Genomic DNA, 19,680 nt, shown 5'->3' on the forward strand with positions numbered 1-19,680 from the left:
GAGTTGAGCACTATCCGACTCGTATCGGAGGATGATGGTGTTCATCGTCGGGTATACAGCTTTAGCTAAGGGGAGATAAGAGCGATGAGGAGGCTTATATACTTATTAGGGGTATAATAGTCATTAGGTATTTTTTTGTTTAGGAAGAACGTTGCAATAAAAAAATAATTTAAGGGCCTATGTGAAAATCGGGTATGGTTGTAGATGTAATTAACCAAAAATCTATTCTCATCAATCAAATCACGCGTTGCAGGGGTTGGATTATCTTGTTCTTTTTTTTATTTCTTTTTTCTTTTTATTTTTCTGAGGAAGTCCGTAGACTATTAGATCCTCTTGGCTGCTTATATATGAGTTCCCCAAAGAGATGGACCAACAGAAAGAAAGCCATCCACAGCATGGCCCACGGCGTCGCAGCATCGCTCCTCCTCCTCCTCCTGCTCCAGATCCCCACCTCCCTCTCCGCCGGCAGCGCCGCCCACCCTGCCTACGCCGACCCGGCCTCGTGCGCCGCCACCTCCCTTGATCTGGATCCGATGCGGGGGGCGGAGCACGACGGGGCCGGGGGACGTATCCTGGACATCACCCACGCGTACCGCGAGGACATGCCCTCGTGGGAATCGGACGAGGGGCTCGGTCGCTTCGTCTGGCTCGCCAAGTCGATGGCCAACGGCTCGCTAGCCAATAACTCCGATATGAAGCTGCCGGCCCACAGCGGGACCCACGTCGACGCCCCCGGACACGTGTTCCAGCACTACTTCGAGGCCGGCTTCGATGTCGACACCCTCGACCTCCATGTCCTCAACGGTACTCCATCCTCTAATTTTTGGATCCTTTTGCGCTTTATAGTAAAAACGATACTACTACTTGGTGATTCTTGAGCAGGGCCGGCGTTGTTACTGGATGTTCCGAGAGATAAGAACATAACAGGTAAACAGTTAAAACTTCTTCTATTGCATATGCGACTGTTAGGGTTTCGAAATATTCATTGAGCAAAAAGCTGGTTCCTTTAGATTTTCTGAATACCAAAAATTAATCAAGTCAATGACACAATCACTCTATGCAGCTGAAGTAATGGAATCTCTACATATTCCAAGAGGAGTTCGTCGTGTGCTTTTTAGAACATTGAATACTGACAGGTGAGAAATTTTCGGAGGTTATATGCAATATCAACTTCTTCTGGCGTTTTGTTTTTCCATTTACGGTTTTTTTATTAGATTACTGCAGATTACTGCCGGAATGAGATTGTACTTACCCAGCCGAAAGGAATTGAATGATAATAAGTCAATAAGTTAGTGAGTCCCCATAAGGATTTATTTGGTGAACTTGTTCTTCCAATGATCATTGTCCACTAGGAATAAAATGAGCAGCCCGAAAAGGAGATAGGTGCCCTCTGCCCACATGCAAGGAATAAATGAGAAGTGAGAAAAAGTGATAGATGCCCTCTGTCTTGATATGTGCATCTGAATATATCTAGCTACGACATTCTTCAGTTTTTGATACTAAAATTTTGCAGTTGTAGTCACAAATCATGGTTTAAAATTCTTGAGCTTTCTGTAGTTTATATCAGGAACTTTATGTACTTTTTTGTGACATATGCATATGAAATTTGCTCATAATTTGTGCCTAATTTTTTGACGTGTTATTGAATATTAATTAATCCAGATTGTATGGAATACTAGGAAATTAATATTTCTTTCTTATGTCTTATACATTACATGAGAAAAAAAAGGTTAAAATTTCCTCTCACAATATAACTAACTTATTTTTGTTCAAAGTGAAAAGTATTGTACTAATATACACAACTGAGCATTAGCTTAGTGCCGTCCTAGTCTAGGATGCCTCAAATCTTGTTTCAGTATACCTTGCTATATCAACTGGAACAACAAATACGTATATGGCACATTACTAAGACTAGGACTAAATTTATTTTGTCTGAAAAGTACAATAATAGAGGTTATTTTGCCCTCCTGGTAGTCTTATATTGGTTTAACATTGGTGGCACTGCAGAAGTTAAAATCTCGATTCTAGAGTCTATCTATCCTTGAAGATAGGCGCATACTCAAATTGCAACTTTTGTCTAGCATAATTATTGGAAAGTTCCCTGCAAACACATTTTCTGTGTTATGAATATTAATTAAAACAGGAAGATATAAGCATTATAAAAAGGTATTAATCCTGACCAAGAAGAACTTTCGACAGAGATTTTTTCATCTATCTTTTTCTAATTATTTGACCATTATAAGAGTTTGGATTGATAATTTCTTGTGTTATAATGCACAAATTATGATTCCAAAGAAATTGACATGGTTTCTCTCTTTCTCTCTCCTTACATATTGATAATTTTATTATGCCATGGTATATGATCATTTACGAATATTTGTGCCAATAGGCAATAATACTCTTCTTTTTATTATTATGAACTGGAGCGAGGCATATTAATATAGGCAATGTAGCTAATATATTATTCTTCTTTGCAGGCAACTTATGTGGAAAAAGGAGTTTGATACCAGCTATGTTGGCTTCATGAAGGATGGTGCTCAATGGTTGGTGGATAACACTGACATCAAACTTGTCGGTGAGTTGAAAGTAGTTGATCATTTACTTTTCCTTATTATATCCAAGAGATAATTCAACACTTTAACTCATAAGGATTAAGATCTTCCAGCATTATCAAATCATTATTGTTCAGAATCATTTCTCATTTTTCTTTTTGAGGAAAAGAATCATTTGTTGATTTCCTTGTGAAGGATTGTTGGTAAAACATAACTTCAATTTACGAGGTATTCATGGAGAGATTGACCAAACTTTTATGACCTTTAGATTAGCGTAATGATTAACTTCTAGATATTATTGTTGATTTCCTTGCGAAGGAATATAAGCAAGGAAGGAGTCTGCCTTGAAAGCTGAAAGTTGAAATTATTAAAGCCAATTAGCTTCTAGAGTGACCTACATATTTACTCCCAGTCTGAGCTCATCTGACCAGGAAGCATCTCTCTGGAGTTCTTGTAGACGTAAAAAGATCTATTTGAACTTGGAAGGACACTGATCTTTGTTATACGGTATCATTTTCATTTTCTAAGGCATGTGTGAGCTAAATGAGCAAGTGTACTAACTGTAGCCTACTTTTTTAAGTTATGTATAGCTACTGAAGAGCATATAATCTCAGAAATTCAGAGAGAGGGGTATGTTTAAAGTTTCACAGTGCTACTTGCACAACACTTCGACCATCTGTACAGTTATCAAGATTTGAAGAAGATAATATGTTGAGGCAAACTATTGTAGTTGCATATTTTCCTTATTCACTGATGGCATCAATGATTTTTGTTCATGAATTTGCAGTCTTACCTTCTTTTGTAATTTGCAGGAGTTGACTATTTGTCAGTTGCAGCATTTGATGACTTGATTCCTTCCCATTTGGTTTTTCTTGAAAGTCGGGTATGAATTTTTTGTTTCTCTTGGGAGTAATTTAAGCTTACATTTAGGTTAATATCCTTCTTATTTATTATGTAACTTTTTCTTTCAATATTGACTGAAATTTGAAGTTTTCATGTACATGTATCATTTTAATCACTTGCAGTGCCATCCCATGCCTGCCTATACTTTTTAACAAGCTGTTCTTTTTACAACTGTTTATTAAAAATATTCCACAAAAGTTTCTTTGGTGAAATTACTATGTTAATTTTCATTGATTAATGATAAGACTTGAGAACCATACTGGAGTAACTAGCAGAATACTAACTGCAAGAAAAGATTCTGAGATAAATGTTAGTAATTACATGAAGATAAGTCTACACAGATAGCAGCATGGATCAGTGATGAAGCAAAATAATATTACAGAGCTCATAAATCTGTCAGTCTTATGGTTTAGTCAATTTGGGAGTAATTTAATAAGTACCTTAAGCAAAATTCTAGAGCCTGAAATTGTTGACATGTGAAAAGGAATTGTGAACATCTATGTTTCAAATGGTGATGTCGGCAAGAAGAACTACCATAATTATTTAGAAACCAACTATACTTTTGTCTTCCTTTATCCTCAGGCAAGAACAATTCATTTCCTATCAAAATATTGTTCCCCAACCAGGTTTTCAAGTCTAATTTGTGTTTTTTACAACTAGACCATGTTATCACTTAGTTGAAATGCAGATTGTGTAACTTGTTGTTTGTTTTCTTCATCAGTTAAGTGGAACATCAGCAATGTGAATGTTATAAAATGTGCTATGTATTGATCCTTTGTGCATATTACATTTAAGTGATATTATTTGACTTCATGTCATTTTCCAATCTAATCAACTTCTTGTTGTCTCGTTCAGGAGATCATCCTTGTTGAAGCCTTGAACCTAGAGAATGTTAAGCCTGGGATATACTCCTTGCATTGCTTGCCACTTAGACTACGGGGTGCTGAAGGTTCTCCAATCAGATGCATCCTCATTAAGTAACCACGCAAGAAAGAGAACATTATAGCCAGTTTTTCTCTATCATATTACCGGTGGCGTAGTAGTTTGTTCCATTTACTCCTTGGAGCAAAGATTTTGCGTTCCGTATATAAGTTATTAATGAGGTCAAGGGAATAATCTTTACCATCACCATTGTAAGAACAAAATTAGAACACTGAACTACGGACATGTCACATGTCGCAATGTTTTTGCTTGTCATTATTATAGTTTTCGGTGCTAGTGTTTGCTTGATTTAGTGGATTATTGAACTCTTTCACTTATGACAACATGCTGATGATATGGGTGCTTCTACAAATTGGATGATCAGTGCAAAAATCTGCTGAGGCTATTCATGTTTTGATTTCCTGTTACCTGTATATGATAGCAAAAATTAGGTTTAATTCTCATTGAGCATTATATTCAGTATTACTCTATGTAGGATGTGGTTTACTTGCAGTTTAATTGTATTTGATATTTCGCAATAATGAACTTTAATTTGCCCTGTATATATAAATTGTGTGCATTTTTTTATAATAAAATATGTATCGATTATAAAAAATATATACACTCAATTTTATATATCAAATTAAAAAGTTAAAAATGTAATTAAATTACAAAAATCCTGTATTTTGTATGCCTATAGTTCTCAAATTTTAGCATCCAGAGTCCATATTCTATGGCTATTAGTTAACAAGATACTACCGCTTAAATATGATTTATTCCGAAATATTAACTAAATACGACATATATTATTCTATAGGTTCACATACATTCAAAAAGATACATAATTATTTATGTCCTTGAAAGTACTTTTAGTAATTTCATCTAGTTTAAGATTAAGAATAGTTAGTCAAAATAATGAGTATGTTATCAAATTCCCAATTCTATTCCTTTATACCATTAAGACTATCATTTTTTTTATTAATTACTAAAAAGTTATGTTATTCAAGACCATCATTTTTCTTAATAATCATTTTATCAGAGATTAATGAATAGAGAAACTTATGTGAGAGTTTTTTCTCTGAAAATTTTGATAATTTCTTCTCTAAATTTTGCGGTTAGGATTGAATAGATAAAAAGATGTGAATGAATACTCAATGCTGTATGCCACGAGTAATTTTGACAAACATGAATTAGATCATAATATTATAATATAAAGCATTAAAAATCACATTACTCTGTATAGTATTTGGTGGCATAACATAGTATTAAAATAGAGGATTAGTATCACATTTCTATGATTACTAGTAGATAACTATAATTTGTTAGAAAAAAATCATCAATCTGAACATTTTTAATTACTTGAAGATGTTTGCTCAATTAAAATGTTAAATAATAGCTAAATAGGAAATGCAAGAGCACACACAATATAATATTTTTTACGTGGAAAAATACTTTATCAAACAAGGATAAAAAAACCACAAATCCCTTCTCTAGGATTAAACCAAGCATTATAATAATCAGCAGTTATAAAACACTTACAGATCGTTCGTTGATATTAATAACTGAAGTGATTTGTTTGACTCCCCCTTAATGTACCGCTTTCTGTCCTTCGTGTCCAAACTTTGTGGCTCTCAATATTGAAAATATACCTCTGTGACCCTTGAGGCAATAGCAAACTTAATCTTCAAAAAAATTCTGGTTCTAGGGATTTTAAACAGAATTCACGCAACACTATTCTTCAAACAAAAACATCTCCGATTTTGATTTCTAAATAAGAAAAGATTGTCTATTAATTTTATCAGGAAATACTTTTCTTTGTCACTATTTTGTCCATTGAAAAAAACTAACACAATCAACTAGCCGCCGCGACTAACTACAAGCACGAATGCTCCAAAATCAATTTATTATTAATATTATTTTCTATGTCAGTAAACTTTATCCAATGTTGGTCAACATTAAGTGACAAAAGTCAATAATCCTACGTAAATGATGACTAATACGTCAACCAATCAGGTGCTCCTTGGTTGCTTATATAGTACTAAGCTCCCAGATAGATGGCCATCAGAAAGCCATTCACTTGCCACGCGGCAACATGACCCACCCCGTCGCACCATCGCTCCTCCTCCTGCTCCTGCTCCAGATCCCTTCCTCCCTCTCCGCCGTTCCCGCCCACCCCGCCTACGCCGACCCAGCCTCGTGCACCGTCGCCTCCTCCTCCCTCGATCAGGATCCGCTGCGGGAGGCGGAGTACGGCGGAGCCGCGCGACGCATCCTGGACATCACCCATGCGTACCGCGAGGACATGCCGGCGTGGGAGTCGGACGAGCCGCTCGGCCGCTTCGTCTGGCTCCTCAAGACGATGGCCAACGGTTCGATCGCCAACTTCTCCGAGATGAAGCTGCCGGTTCACAGCGGGACCCACGTCGACGCCCCCGGACACGTGTTCCAGCACTACTTCGAGGCCGGCTTCGATGTCGACACCCTCGACCTCCATGTCCTCAACGGTACTCGATCCTCTAATTTTGTTTTATTTGATCCTTTTTGGGTTTTATTGCTAAAAGACGCTACTACTCGGTGATTCTTGAGCAGGGCCGGCGTTGTTACTGGATGTTCCGAGAGATAAGAACATAACAGGTAAACAGTAACTTTAGGGTTTCGAAATGTTCATATTGGGAATATCAAGTCAAAACCACAATCACTGTATACAGCTGAAGTAATGGAATCTCTACATATTCCGAGAGGAGTTCATCGTGTGCTTTTCAGAACATTAAACACTGACAGGTGAGAAATTTTCAGAGGATTCAATTTATTTTTTGTCATTGTTTTGAGCTATTTTAATGCATATACAAAATATCAACTTTCTCTGGCAATTTTGAAATCTATTTTAAGTTATCCCTGACAAAGTTGGGTTTTTTTTTTTAAATTCTTTTAGGTCCTTTTGATTAGATTACTTCAGATTACTGCCGAATGAGATTGTAGATATCAAGCCAAGATGAATTGAATGTTAATAAGTTAGCTCTCACAAGGATCAATTTTGGCATGTGTTTATTTTCCCTTTTACAGTGAATTTATCCTTCTAATAGTCATTGGGAAGAAGGGATATAAATACCCTCTGTCCACATGCGAGGAATAAGATGAGAAGTGGGAAAAGGGGGGTAGGGATATGGATATGGATAGTTAAGCTATCATAATACTCTTTCAGTCTTTTGATATTTAACTTTTGCAGTTGTAGTTATGAATCACGGTTTAAAATTCTTGAGTTTTTTTAACTTATATCAGAAAATTTATGTACTTATCTGGATAAATGCATATGAACTAAATTAACTGATAATATGCAACTTTTCCCGGCTTGATTCTTGGAAAGTTCCTCGCAAAACAATTTTCTGCATTATGGACATCAACTTAAACCCGAATATATAAGCATTAGGAAAGTATCAGTCCTGACTAAGAAGAACCTTAGGCAGAGATATTTTCGTCTATCTTTTACTAATTGCTTGACTACTATAAGAGTTTAGTTCGATAATTTCTTAAGTAATAAAAATAATTGTGTCATGATCAGCAGTATTATAATGCACATGATTCCAAAGAAAATCTCTCTCTCTCTCTCTCTCTCTCTCTCTCTTCTTATATATGATAATTCCATTATGTCATAGTATTTTAAATAGGATTAGTTGTGCCAATAGGCAATAATAGTCCCGTTTTTACTGGTATGAACTAGAATGAGGCAAATTAATGCAGGCGACACAGCTAATTAGATACAGTTATTATTCTTCCTGACAGGCAACTTATGTGGAAAAAGGAGTTTGATAGCAGCTATGTTGGCTTCATGAAGGATGGTGCTCAATGGTTGGTGGATAACACTGATATCAAACTTGTTGGTGAGTTGAAAGTAGTTAAGCATTTAATTTTCCTTATTGTATTAAAAAGATAGTTCAACACTTCAACTCATAAGGTTTAAGATCTTCCAGCATTACCAAACCATTATTGGTCAGAATCATTTCTCATCAAACACGGAATTGCATGTAAAACTTAACTTCAATTTATGAGGTATTCATGGAGAGATTGACCACTCTTTTATGACCTTTAGATAAACCTAATATTAACCTTCTAGATATTATTGTTAAGTTCCTTGAAAGTGGGAAGTTGAAATTATTTATGTCAATTGGCCTTTAAGAGTGTCCGACATATTTACTGCCAGTCTGAGCTCATCGACCATGAAGGCATGAAGCAAATCTGTGGAGTTTTTGCATGCAGACATGAAAAGATCAAAGTGAACTTGGAAGTACAGTGATCTTGTTATCAGGCAGCAGGCGCTTTTTTCATTTTCTAAGGATGTGTTAGCCAAAGAGCAAAGTGTGCAAATTGTTGCCTACTTTAAGCTTCACATAGCTACTGGAGACCATATAATCTTGGAAATTTGGAGGAGTATGTGTAGAGCTTAACACTGTAGGTTGCGCGATGCTTTGACAATTTGTGAATTTATCAAGATTTGAAGAAGATAATATGCTGCGGCAAACTATTGTACTTGCATATTTCCTTTATACACTGATGAAATCAATGATTTTTGTTCATGTCTTTGCAATCTTAAACTTCTTTTGTAATTTGCAGGAGTCGACTATTTGTCAGTTGCAGCATTTGATGACTTGATTCCTTCTCATTTAGTTTTTCTCGAAAGTCGGGTATGAATTCTTTTTATTTTTCTTGGGAGTAATTTAAATTTACATTTAGGTTGCTATCCTTCTTATTCATTATATACTTTGTCTTTCAATATTGACTGAATTTTCCATGTACATGTATCATCTTAATTGCTTCCAGTGCCGTTCCTTGCCTGCCTATACTCTTTACCAACCTTTTCTTTTATAATTATCTCCTAAAAGAATTCCATTAAAGTTTCTTTGGTAAAGTTACATCATTAATTTTCAGAGATTAATGATAAGACTAGACAACCACAGTGGAGTAACTTGCAGAACAATACGTGTGACAAAAGATGCTGAGATAAATATTTGTAACTATATTAAAATATAAGCCTATCTAGATAGCAGCACAGATCAATGATGTTGAAAAATAATAGTAGAAATAACTATAATACTATATGCTTGACAAGAAAGATATATTACAGAGCTCATAGATCTGCTGATCTTATAGTTTGTCAATCTGGGAATAGTTTAATACAGTTCTTAATGAATCTAAGCAAAATTGTAGAGCCTGAAACAGTTGACATGTGAAAGGAATTCTGAACATCTTTGGTTCAAATGTGGATGTCACCAAGAGGAACTATCATAATATTTTAGAAACCACCATACTTTTTTCTTCCTTTATTATTACATTGTACTTTCCTATTCAAAAACATTTTTTTCCTTATATTTATCTTCCTCTTGAACTAATGAAGTTTGACGAAAATAAAAAGTATATAATTTATGGATTTTGAGAAGTTAAAATTACTACTAGATCATGTTATCATATCGCAGATTCTGTTTCTTCTTATAAAAGTATTACAAATTTTGTTGTCCGCTTTCTTCATCAGTTCAGCAGAATACCAACAATGTTAATGTTATAACCTATGGTACATATGGTTTCTTCGACGCATGTTACATTAAGTGATGTAATTTTGACTTCATGTGAATTTTCCAATCTTGTTGACTTCTTTTGTATTGTTCAGGAGATTATCCTTGTTGAAGGCTTGAACCTAGAGAATGTTAAGCCTGGGATATACTCCTTGCATTGCTTGCCACTTAGACTGCGAGGTGCTGAAGGTTCCCCTATCAGGTGCATCCTCATTAAGTAACCATGCAAGAAAGAGGACTCCTTTCAAGATTCAACCTATACTATTATCAGTGTGTAGTAGTTTGTTCCTTTTACTACTAGGAACAAAGATTTTGCTATTCTGTATGTATGTCATAAATGTGGTCAGGGTAGACCGACTACTTTATGTAAGATAAAAACATGACAGAATAATCTCTACAATCACCATAGTAATGAGAATGTATCTGCTTAGCTTATGCTTAGTTGCCTCACATGTTAATGAGAATACTGAGTTACCATAATGCCGCAATCTTTCTGCTTGTCATTATTATGTATTTTGGGTGATTGTATTTAACTTTTTTTTATTAATTTTTAGCCTAATAAATATCAAAAAGACTACCGTGTTCTAAAACGTCACGCATTACCTATATAATTTATATGTATCGACTATACAAAATGTATACTCTAATTTTAAAAAAAAATACATATTAAGATTAGAAAAAAATCACGCATTACTTATATAATTTATACATATCGCATATATAAAAGGTACGCTTTAATTTTAAAAAAATACGATGCATTATTTACATAATATATACATATCGCCTATGTAAAATATATGCTATAATTTTTAACGATATGCGCATTAAAATTTTAAAAAAATGTTACGTATCGCATATATAATTTATATGCATCGCTTATGTAAAAGATATATTCTATTTTTTAACAATGTAGTAAATTAGTCTAAATCAATAAAAAATATCTGAATTTGTAATTCGATAAATGCGGAAACTTATTTCGCTAATTAGAAAATTAAAAGGACTTTTGCTGTAAATTATCCCAATATAAGTTATAATTTGGTATTTGCTGAATTAATGGTGTTTCTGCATACTAACATGTTCATTTGGCATACACTAAATTTATATCAATGTAGGAATTTGCTACCTATATATAAATTAAGTTCTACTTGAAACCCATATCAACATCTCAATCCTGCTCTGTCATATTCTAGGCTTCTATAAGAATTAGTTGGATAAGCAAATATATGATCATGCATGTACTTTTGCAATTCAAGTATTTACTATGACTTTTTAATTCAATATTTCCTAACAATTTTATTGTTTCATTTATAATATACATCTCGGATTTGGTAGCCCATTGTCTATGATATGAGTTATTTATTATTTTCTCTATTTCTTTTTAAAATAAAGGAACAATTACTCTAAGACTCAGGTTAACAAAATATTAAATAACTATTTTACTCTTAATTTTTACTTTTTTTTATAAAATAAATAATTCCTAAAGGGTCAAAAATGAATCATGTGACATGCATATTATTTCTTCTTTTTTTTGAAAGAAATTTATTGTAGGCGGAAATGGCAACAGTAAAAAAAGTCCTCAAAATATTTGCATACTTGAAGTGGAATAGCAACATACCATTTTCCATGGTAACATCTTCGATCTCGAGCCGCCGTTTCAGCCCAGAGACTCTTCGTCGTTCTTTCCGAAATCGTCTTCCTTTCCTCCACTCTTCTCTCCCCCCTTTCCCTTCCATGACCGCATGAGATGGGCAGTACTCTCATCGCAAGCCCCATCTCTTCTCCGGAGAAAGAGAATGGAGGCGGCCCATCTCCTCCTCTCCCAGCTCTCCCTGTCCACCTCCCTCTTTATCTCCTCCGAGCTCTTCCTGACCGAGGACCTCCTCTCCATACTCCACTCCCACCCCTCCTCCCTCGCGCCCTCCCTCGAAGTCTTCGCCCCTCGCCTCACCCCCCACGTCGTCGCCGCCGTCCTCCAAGAGACCCCCGCCCCTGCCCCCGCCTTCCGCTTCTTCCTTTGGGCCTCGCGCCGCCGCCACCTCCGCTCCTGGGCCGCTTACAACCGCGTGATCGAATTGCTCCGCCTGCCCGGCGGATTCGACGCCGCGTGGGAGTCGTTCGCCGAGGCCAGGAATTCCGGCGAGATCGTCTCGCCCGCGGCTTTCACGGCGCTCGTTTCGGCCTACTTCGCCTCCGGCGATGCCGAGAAGGCCGTCGAGGCATTCGGCCGGGTGGCGGAGTTCGGCTGCTTGCCTAATACTTTCCTTTACAATACAGTTCTGCGAATTTTTATTCAGAAAGATGTGATCTTGCTCGCAATGGCAGTGTATAACCAGATGATCAAGTCGGATTGCCGCCCGAATCGAGCTACTTATAATGTTTTGATGGATGGGTTGTGCAAAGAAGGGAAAACGGGTGATGCGCTGAAGTTGTTCGATGAAATGCTCCACAGAGGTATATCTCCGAACGCCAACATTTATACAGTGCTTCTCTCGTCGCTTTGTAAATCTGGCAGGATAGATGAGGCAAGTAGGATGTTGGATATCATGAAGCAGAAGGGCTGCAAGCCAGACTGCGCTACTTACAATGCATTTTTGAGCGGATTATGCAAGTCGGGCAAGATCGATGAGGCTTTTGAGCATTTGAAATTCTTTGAGGATGATGAGTTTGCTCTTGGGTTGCGCGGCTATGGCTCCTTGATTGATGGGTTGTTTAGGGCTGGACGATTTGAGGAGGCATGCAGGTATTACAGGGCGATGTTGGAGAAGAACTTGGTGCCTGACATTGTTCTATACACTATAATGATTAGAGGCCATGCGGAGGCTGGTAGAGTTGAGGATGCTTTTCAGTTCTTGGCTGAGATGACGAGTAGAGGTTTAGTTCCTGATACCTTCTGTTATAACACTCTAATCAAGGGCCTTTGTGACGCTGGCCTTTTGGACAGAGCTCGTTCTCTGAGGCTGGAGATTTCACAACAGGACAGGTTTCCTGATTCGGCCACATACACTATTATGATTTGTGGATTGTGCAAGGAAGGTCTTGTACACGAAGCACAACAAATCTTTGATGAGATGGGGAAGCTTGGGTGCTACCCGACCGTTGTGACATTTAATGCACTGATTAATGGGCTGACCAAGGCTGGGAAGCTAGAGGAAGCTCACATACTTTTCTATAAGATGGAGATGGGAAGAAATCCTTCTCTGTTCCTTAGGCTCTCCCATGGTGCCAACCAGGTCCGTGATAGTGACAGCCTACGTAGGTTGGTTGACAGCTTGTGTCAATCTGGGCTTGTGCTTAAAGCGTATAAGCTTCTCCGAGGTATCATAGATAGCGGAGTTGTACCTGATGTAGTGACATACAACATACTGATCAATGGTTTCTGTAAAGCGGGAAACCCTGATGGAGCCTTGAAGTTATTTAAGGAGCTTCAATTAAAGGGACATTCTCCTGATGATATTACATATGGGACTCTTATTGATGGGCTCTTGAAGGCCCACAGAGAAGAGGATGCTTTGATGGTGCTCCAGCATATTTTGCGAAGTGGATGCAAACCTAGTTTGTCAATATACAACACTCTAATGAGAACATTGTGTAGGAAGAAGAAAGTATTGCAAGCTGTGATCCTCTGGTTGAACCACCTGTCTCAGGAGTACAAGCTTCCTGAAGATGCTGAATTGATTGCAGTGGTCCGTAAACATTTTGAGGATGGTTCCTTAGAAGAAGCAATCAGAGGCTTAATTGAGATGGATCAGAAACATGGTTCTACTTATGCATTTCCCTACACCATTTGGCTTATTGGGTTTTGTCAGATAAGGAAAATTGATGATGCTCTTAAGATCTATCACATTCTCAGAGAGTTTGACATTGACGTAACTCCACCTGGATGTGCGCTTCTTATCAATTACCTATGCTGGTCAAGGAATCTATCCCCAGCCTTAGAAGTGATGCTCTACGCTTTGAAGAAAGGTTTCATTTTTATGCAACCTGTTGGCAACCGCTTACTTAAGAGACTTTGTATCTATAACGGAAAGCAGGCTGCCCAAGCCCTTGCATGGAGAATGCACCTTGCTGGATACGATATGGATGCATATCTTCGGGAAACTACAAAAGACCTATTATACAATCATTAGAGCTGTGGCAGCTTCCTGTATTCTATGTAGCTAATCACCATTGCTCTCCCAAGAGTGATGTGAGAATTTTGTTTCACTTGGATAACTGCCCATGGGTTTTTGGCTCATTATCTAAGTTTGTAACACCAATAATGAGAAGGTGATCAGAAAAAGTTTTTGCGATTTTTCTACCTTAAACTTCTCTGTCAATTGTGAGCCATTGTTTTTCTTCATTAACTACAGTATCATGTCAAAGATGACATCTCAGTGATCATACTTGGGTAATGAAAGAACCTTTGAAACACTAGATCCGGTGGCAGTTAAGTGTAACCTGAAACTATTGCTCGTAAAAGAACTATTCTGAAAGTTAAAGCCCTCTACAATGTACTTTTCCTTATGATCGACAGCTTAAAACTTATGGTTGTACATGAGACATTGGTTTACAGTTTTGATGCTGGACATACACGAACGACCTTGTTGTTAGATTGCATCCAGACTTAGACCCTTTATTCTGTACAATCAACTCATTGAAGGCGTCCTTTTGTTATGCTCTCATGATTTTTTTCCTCTCCAATTAAACAGAGGTGGCAAGGGACTGAAATAAGGCTTCTCAAGAATGGAGAGATCTGGCTAGCCTTACTACCTGTGGGTTTTTGTAAAATCTTGATTCCTTCTTACTCTCATTGGATTAATTGATCCTGAAGACATAAGAATTATTCCTTTATCGCAGTTTTGTCTCTCTTCAGGGTGGTATAATGAAGAAAGCTAAATTATAGTCAAAAGAGGCAATGCTTATGCACTTGATAAAACATTTTGGAACTTGGAAGCTTATAACCAGAAAGTTCTACTCAAATGGAGTACAATTTAATAAAAAAGAGGGCCCGAGTTTAATTCCTATTTTCTTCTGTTGTCTCCAGAACCTTTGGATTTCAATTGCTCTTTCCAAATATCCCTTGCTATCTTTGAAGATTTACTAGGAAATAGTAGGCAATTCAGAGTTTCCTGCCACACTAGTTGTTTCTCAATGGGCAAATTTGTTACGTTCTTGTTATTACTTTCCCTCTGTACTTCTCTTTTTCTTCATAATACTGAGCCAAATACAGTTTTTGATGGTTCCAATTTTTAAGCTTTCAATCTTATGTTTTCCACAATTTGTTCCTGTTACTCTGTTTTTATGTTTCAGACAAAGTGCTGTTGGTAAAAAAAGAAGAGAGACATATTTAGGTGGAACCTAGTGTCGCAATTGCAGAGTAATTAGGAGGACGAAAACAAGAAAGCATCTAAATAAATGATATTACTTGATACACACTCCAAGCCTCATTACTTCCTAGTACTTAATCATAGGCATCTTATTCTCATTCACCAACTATTATATATCTGTAACACTTAACAAGGACGTATTGCTGCTTTCACAAGCATTCCAGATATAATTGAACTCTTTGTTGAATTAATGATTATCCCCACTGCTGAAGCATGCTCCTAGGTGTTAACACAGAGGTGAAACTACTTGTGCACTGGATACCATATCACCATTTACAACACTCGCTTTAAAACTCATATAGTAAACTAATAGGAAGAGAGGCAGAATAAGGATTGTTAGAGATGGACTCCAATTTAAAAGAGACGGCCAATGGAATGTTCAAAAGCCAGAATAACTGACAGACATATGTAATCAGTTCTTATATCAATACAAATGCACTAGTGGAACACTATTTACTTGCATTCAGATGCTTCATAGTTCTTGATGACTTCTATCAACCAGGAACTCTCATTTTCTTAATATGATTTTGTTGCTCAAGATCTAATATTTTTCATTCTGGTACTACTTCACGAGTTGATTCCAGAATGGCTCTTTTCCAGGGAGTTCCATATGGTAATCCGATGCGCAACAATTCGCTACAGTTCTCAGCATTATTACCCATAACAATGTGCTGGATCCCTACTGGACTCACATGTGAGCTTCACAAGGATAAAGGTAAGATCATGAAGGTGTTTATAACCTACAAGATCTAAGCATTTGGTCACATTTGTCTCCACTATGTAAATTTTATCGCAGTTGTATTATTGTTGGGATGCTGTCCCATTAGAATAGTGACCTTTTTGCTTGTTTGGATTTGAAATCCTCTCAAATTATTATTGTAGGGCATACCAACTTCTAAAGAGTCACCATATTGCACAGGTGACTAAGAAGACAAATGGAGATTATTTGGCTCTTCAAAAGTTGAATGTCTGCACTCACCAGCTTCATCCAGTGTAGAATGTGACAGCTCTCTAACTGATATGCCATAACACCATGACTGGGCCTATCATCCATGCATGGTTGGTGAGAAGGTCCATAAAGATTCTGTCTTTCTGGTAATGAACATCCTCATGACCTATTATAGTCTTTTTCACTCTCCCTCTTTTCTTTTCTTTTTTTGGTTGTTGCCATTTTGTGGTTACTATTGCAACTAAGATGTTCTGAAACTAGTAGTACAACATCAAGGCTGACTTGTTCATGCATAGAGCACTGTGAATGTTGTCAAGATGAGGAGCATAGACTTTTTCCATGTAGCCTGTACTGATTGCTTCTTGTGATAAGGTTTTGGTAGTATCCCTTGATTTCTGTGTAAATGTTCCATGGTAAGTTTTACTAGAAATTACTAGGGATTCTGTAGAACAAAAGGTCTCCCTATGAATGGCTGGCTACTCCAGGATCATTTCAAGTCCATCAAATGAATGGCTTCTTCTTCTAGCTCTATATTAATCATTGTGTTTCCTTACTTAGCTAAGATCCTTGGTGTACTATATAGTATAGGAAGTGATCTCACAATCTCCTCGGTAGGTATACCAAACTGCAATCATCATAAACAATTTCTAAGTATACAAATATTTTAGCTCACTCCATGCAGTGTATAGTTTCAAACTCTGGAATGACTGATTTTTTAGGATACATCTCTAAACTACAATATCTGGGTGTTTTCTTTTTTTCTTTTTTTCATTTTCAATTCGAAAATAATCTTAGAGGGTATCATTATCTACATCTAAAATCACATTAATAATATATTTTGCCCTACCTGGATCCATTATTGGATATCTGTTCTATCAAAAGACTCCATAAACTCCCATGGAAGCCATCAAATTTCTATTTATCACCTTCCATGGTAGGACAAACTGGGTTGGTTGTCTTTGGACATGATACTTTGTCTTCTAATTGCATCAGTGGAGAGCCCAATTGGCTCCATTTCAATTGAGGATTTGTGGGACCCATGCCTAAGTTGATTGATTTCTTCCTCATTCACTCTCTTTTTTTTTTTCTTTTTTCTTTCTGAGCATAGGTAGAATGAGGCTCATATCTCTACAGTATATGCATTGAATAGTTTCAAGATTCCTAACATGAATAGTTCTCAGCCTTGCTAGATCTCCATGTTCATTTTGGTCTTGGGGAGACAATGCTTGGTTACTTGGGTATATACTATTTCACCTTTGGATTATTCTCTTGTTCTAGGATATAAAAAAAGGACTTAAAATAGCTCAATTTTTTGTTAGCTTGTTTGATGTATTATTGTTATTCTATTTAAAATAGTACTTTTGTAGAATAAAAGTATAGTTATTTTAGTATAAGTCTCCTATACTGGTATAGAAATTAAATAACCACTTAGCCTAATACCATTATAGTAATGCATACTTATCTCTCCTCCTCTTTTATCTATTATTTTTATATTTTTACCTTAATCGCCTATCATTTTAATCTCTTTCTCTTTTTTTTTTCTTTTCTCATACATTTATTATAAATATTATTTATCACTCGTCAAACTATCATTTCAATTTTATCACATCAAGTGTAACTATTATATATTATATTAATATAGAACTAAATATAAATAACTTATAATGTCGGTATAAACTCTTTTATGCTAGTATAAGAATTAGAATAACTATAAACTCTATACTAGTGTTAACTTATCACATTCTAGAGAAAGTTAGGAGTTTTTGACCAAACTAACCCTCTTTTATATTTTATATAGCTAAATAGACTACCTCTTAAATTTAACACCAAATTGAGTCAGAAGCACCGTAGCTTTAGGTAAAACGTTGATAAGTTCTTTTTTCTACTAATATGCTAAAATGTTCAGCATTTTTTTTATCAATAAAAACACCGATAAGATCAGCTAGCATTTTTCTTTGGGCCAGCTTGGGGCAGATAAAACGCTTAACAGTGTAACGTTTTATTTAGGACTACTGAGAAATACAACCTTTTGGTATTAAGTTTAGGGTGTAAATTATTTTGGTAAAAAAAAAAAATTAAAACCAAGTCTAATTTGGTCAAAAACTTGGTAAGTTTTCCCAACGGTCATTTTTATTTGAATCACCCGATTTGAATAGATAAATTAATCTAGACTTTCCAACCGTACCATTATCATCATCGTATCATCATCATCATCCATTCAAATGTAATCTTTCAGATCCCATCCGTAAATGAAACAAAAAAAAACGTGCATAACGATCCAATCTAATGAAAGATGGTTTATTCACCAACCAAAGGAAACCCCCCACCCCCAATAAAAGAATCAACTTTTACTACTTGTTCCTTTTGAAAGATTTGAGGATAAGTAAAAGAGAGAGGAGGAGGAGGAGGAGGAGGAGGAGGGCAAATGCAAAAGAACAAAAAGAAAATAAAAAGATGGATAGATAGATAGATAGATAGATAGATAGGGAACAAAAGGGAAAAGTCCCATTCATCACGGGGACTCTCTCGGCTCTCTCTTTTTCTTTTTCTTTTCTTATCGTTAGCTCTGGAAGCGTATCGGCATGCATTAATGGCTTCGTCTTCATCTGCCATGGGAGCCACTCCCCTAGCTTTTGCTTTCTGTACGTGTCTCTCAACTTAGTAGAATAAGGCCATGAGATCTCTGAGGACAACAATGGAATGGAGTGTTTTAAAATTAACCAAAAGGAGTTTGTATTCTAATTCAGACCCACATTTGAACTGGCATTTTGTGTATTTTTCTGCTATTTAATTGCCAACCTTTTGGAAGTGGGAATTTGGGTGGAGAGGGGGGTTTACATGATGAACTTCAGGGTTGATTCGTAATTTCACACTGCACAAGGCTTCACCATGGGCCGTCCAATATATATATATATAAATGATAGATTCAATCGTAGATTTTGCTGGACTAATTTATTTAATTTTCTGATGGGTTTGACAAGATTCATGTACATTTCATGTTTAATATGTTATTTTTCCTATTGTACATTTTAGCATCAATATAAAGTAAGTATATAATTATATGTTACATCTCGACTGCCATATTTTATAGTGAGATGGGAAGAAGAGGAGGAAAAGAAATCAACTAAAAATTAGAGTGTAAAATGGAAAAATCCCCAACAACTATAATGCATGTAGATCGGATAGAGACATAAGCGTACATGAAAGGTCGGGACAGCTCTAGGTTTCCGATATTAGTACTACCTATGTATATGGTATCAATACTACTATCTACTGTCGCTTTCCTTTCAATAATTGAGTTAGATTATGTTTGTCATATGACGATTGCTGCATAAACGTCACAAATCGTGCAATCGCAATGTGAGATCCAACGGCTGGCGAGCGGGCCACGAGGTGTCGGCGTAAACTCTCTCTCTCTCTCTCTC

General features: G+C 36.4%; 3 protein-coding genes across 3 annotated transcripts; all 3 read left to right on the top strand.

Moving 5' to 3' along the window:
* Positions 1–354: 354 nt before the first annotated feature.
* LOC140771926 (cyclase-like protein 3) lies at positions 355–4,794 on the top strand. The gene is made up of 6 exons (XM_073113765.1): positions 355–804; positions 883–927; positions 1,064–1,136; positions 2,478–2,575; positions 3,365–3,435; positions 4,311–4,794. The coding sequence occupies exons 1-6, from the start codon at positions 396–398 to the stop codon at positions 4,434–4,436; spliced, it is 822 nt and encodes a 273-aa protein (XP_072969866.1). The 5' UTR covers positions 355–395; the 3' UTR covers positions 4,437–4,794.
* A 1,650-nt stretch (positions 4,795–6,444) lies between these two features.
* LOC140772698 (cyclase-like protein 3) lies at positions 6,445–10,420 on the top strand. Its single transcript, XM_073114893.1, has 6 exons — positions 6,445–6,880; positions 6,966–7,010; positions 7,085–7,157; positions 8,157–8,254; positions 8,985–9,055; positions 10,036–10,420. Exons 1-6 carry the CDS (start codon positions 6,469–6,471, stop codon positions 10,159–10,161), a joined length of 825 nt encoding a protein of 274 aa, XP_072970994.1. The 5' UTR covers positions 6,445–6,468; the 3' UTR covers positions 10,162–10,420.
* A 1,115-nt stretch (positions 10,421–11,535) lies between these two features.
* On the top strand, positions 11,536–14,244 carry LOC140772596 (uncharacterized). The gene has a single exon (XM_073114742.1). The coding sequence runs from the start codon at positions 11,680–11,682 to the stop codon at positions 14,065–14,067; it is 2,388 nt and encodes a 795-aa protein (XP_072970843.1). The 5' UTR covers positions 11,536–11,679; the 3' UTR covers positions 14,068–14,244.
* Positions 14,245–19,680: the final 5,436 nt, after the last annotated feature.

This window comes from Typha angustifolia, chromosome 12 (assembly GCF_048772165.1).
Source record: "Typha angustifolia cultivar Huaian chromosome 12, ASM4877216v1, whole genome shotgun sequence".
Classification (NCBI taxonomy): Eukaryota; Viridiplantae; Streptophyta; class Magnoliopsida; order Poales; family Typhaceae; genus Typha; species Typha angustifolia.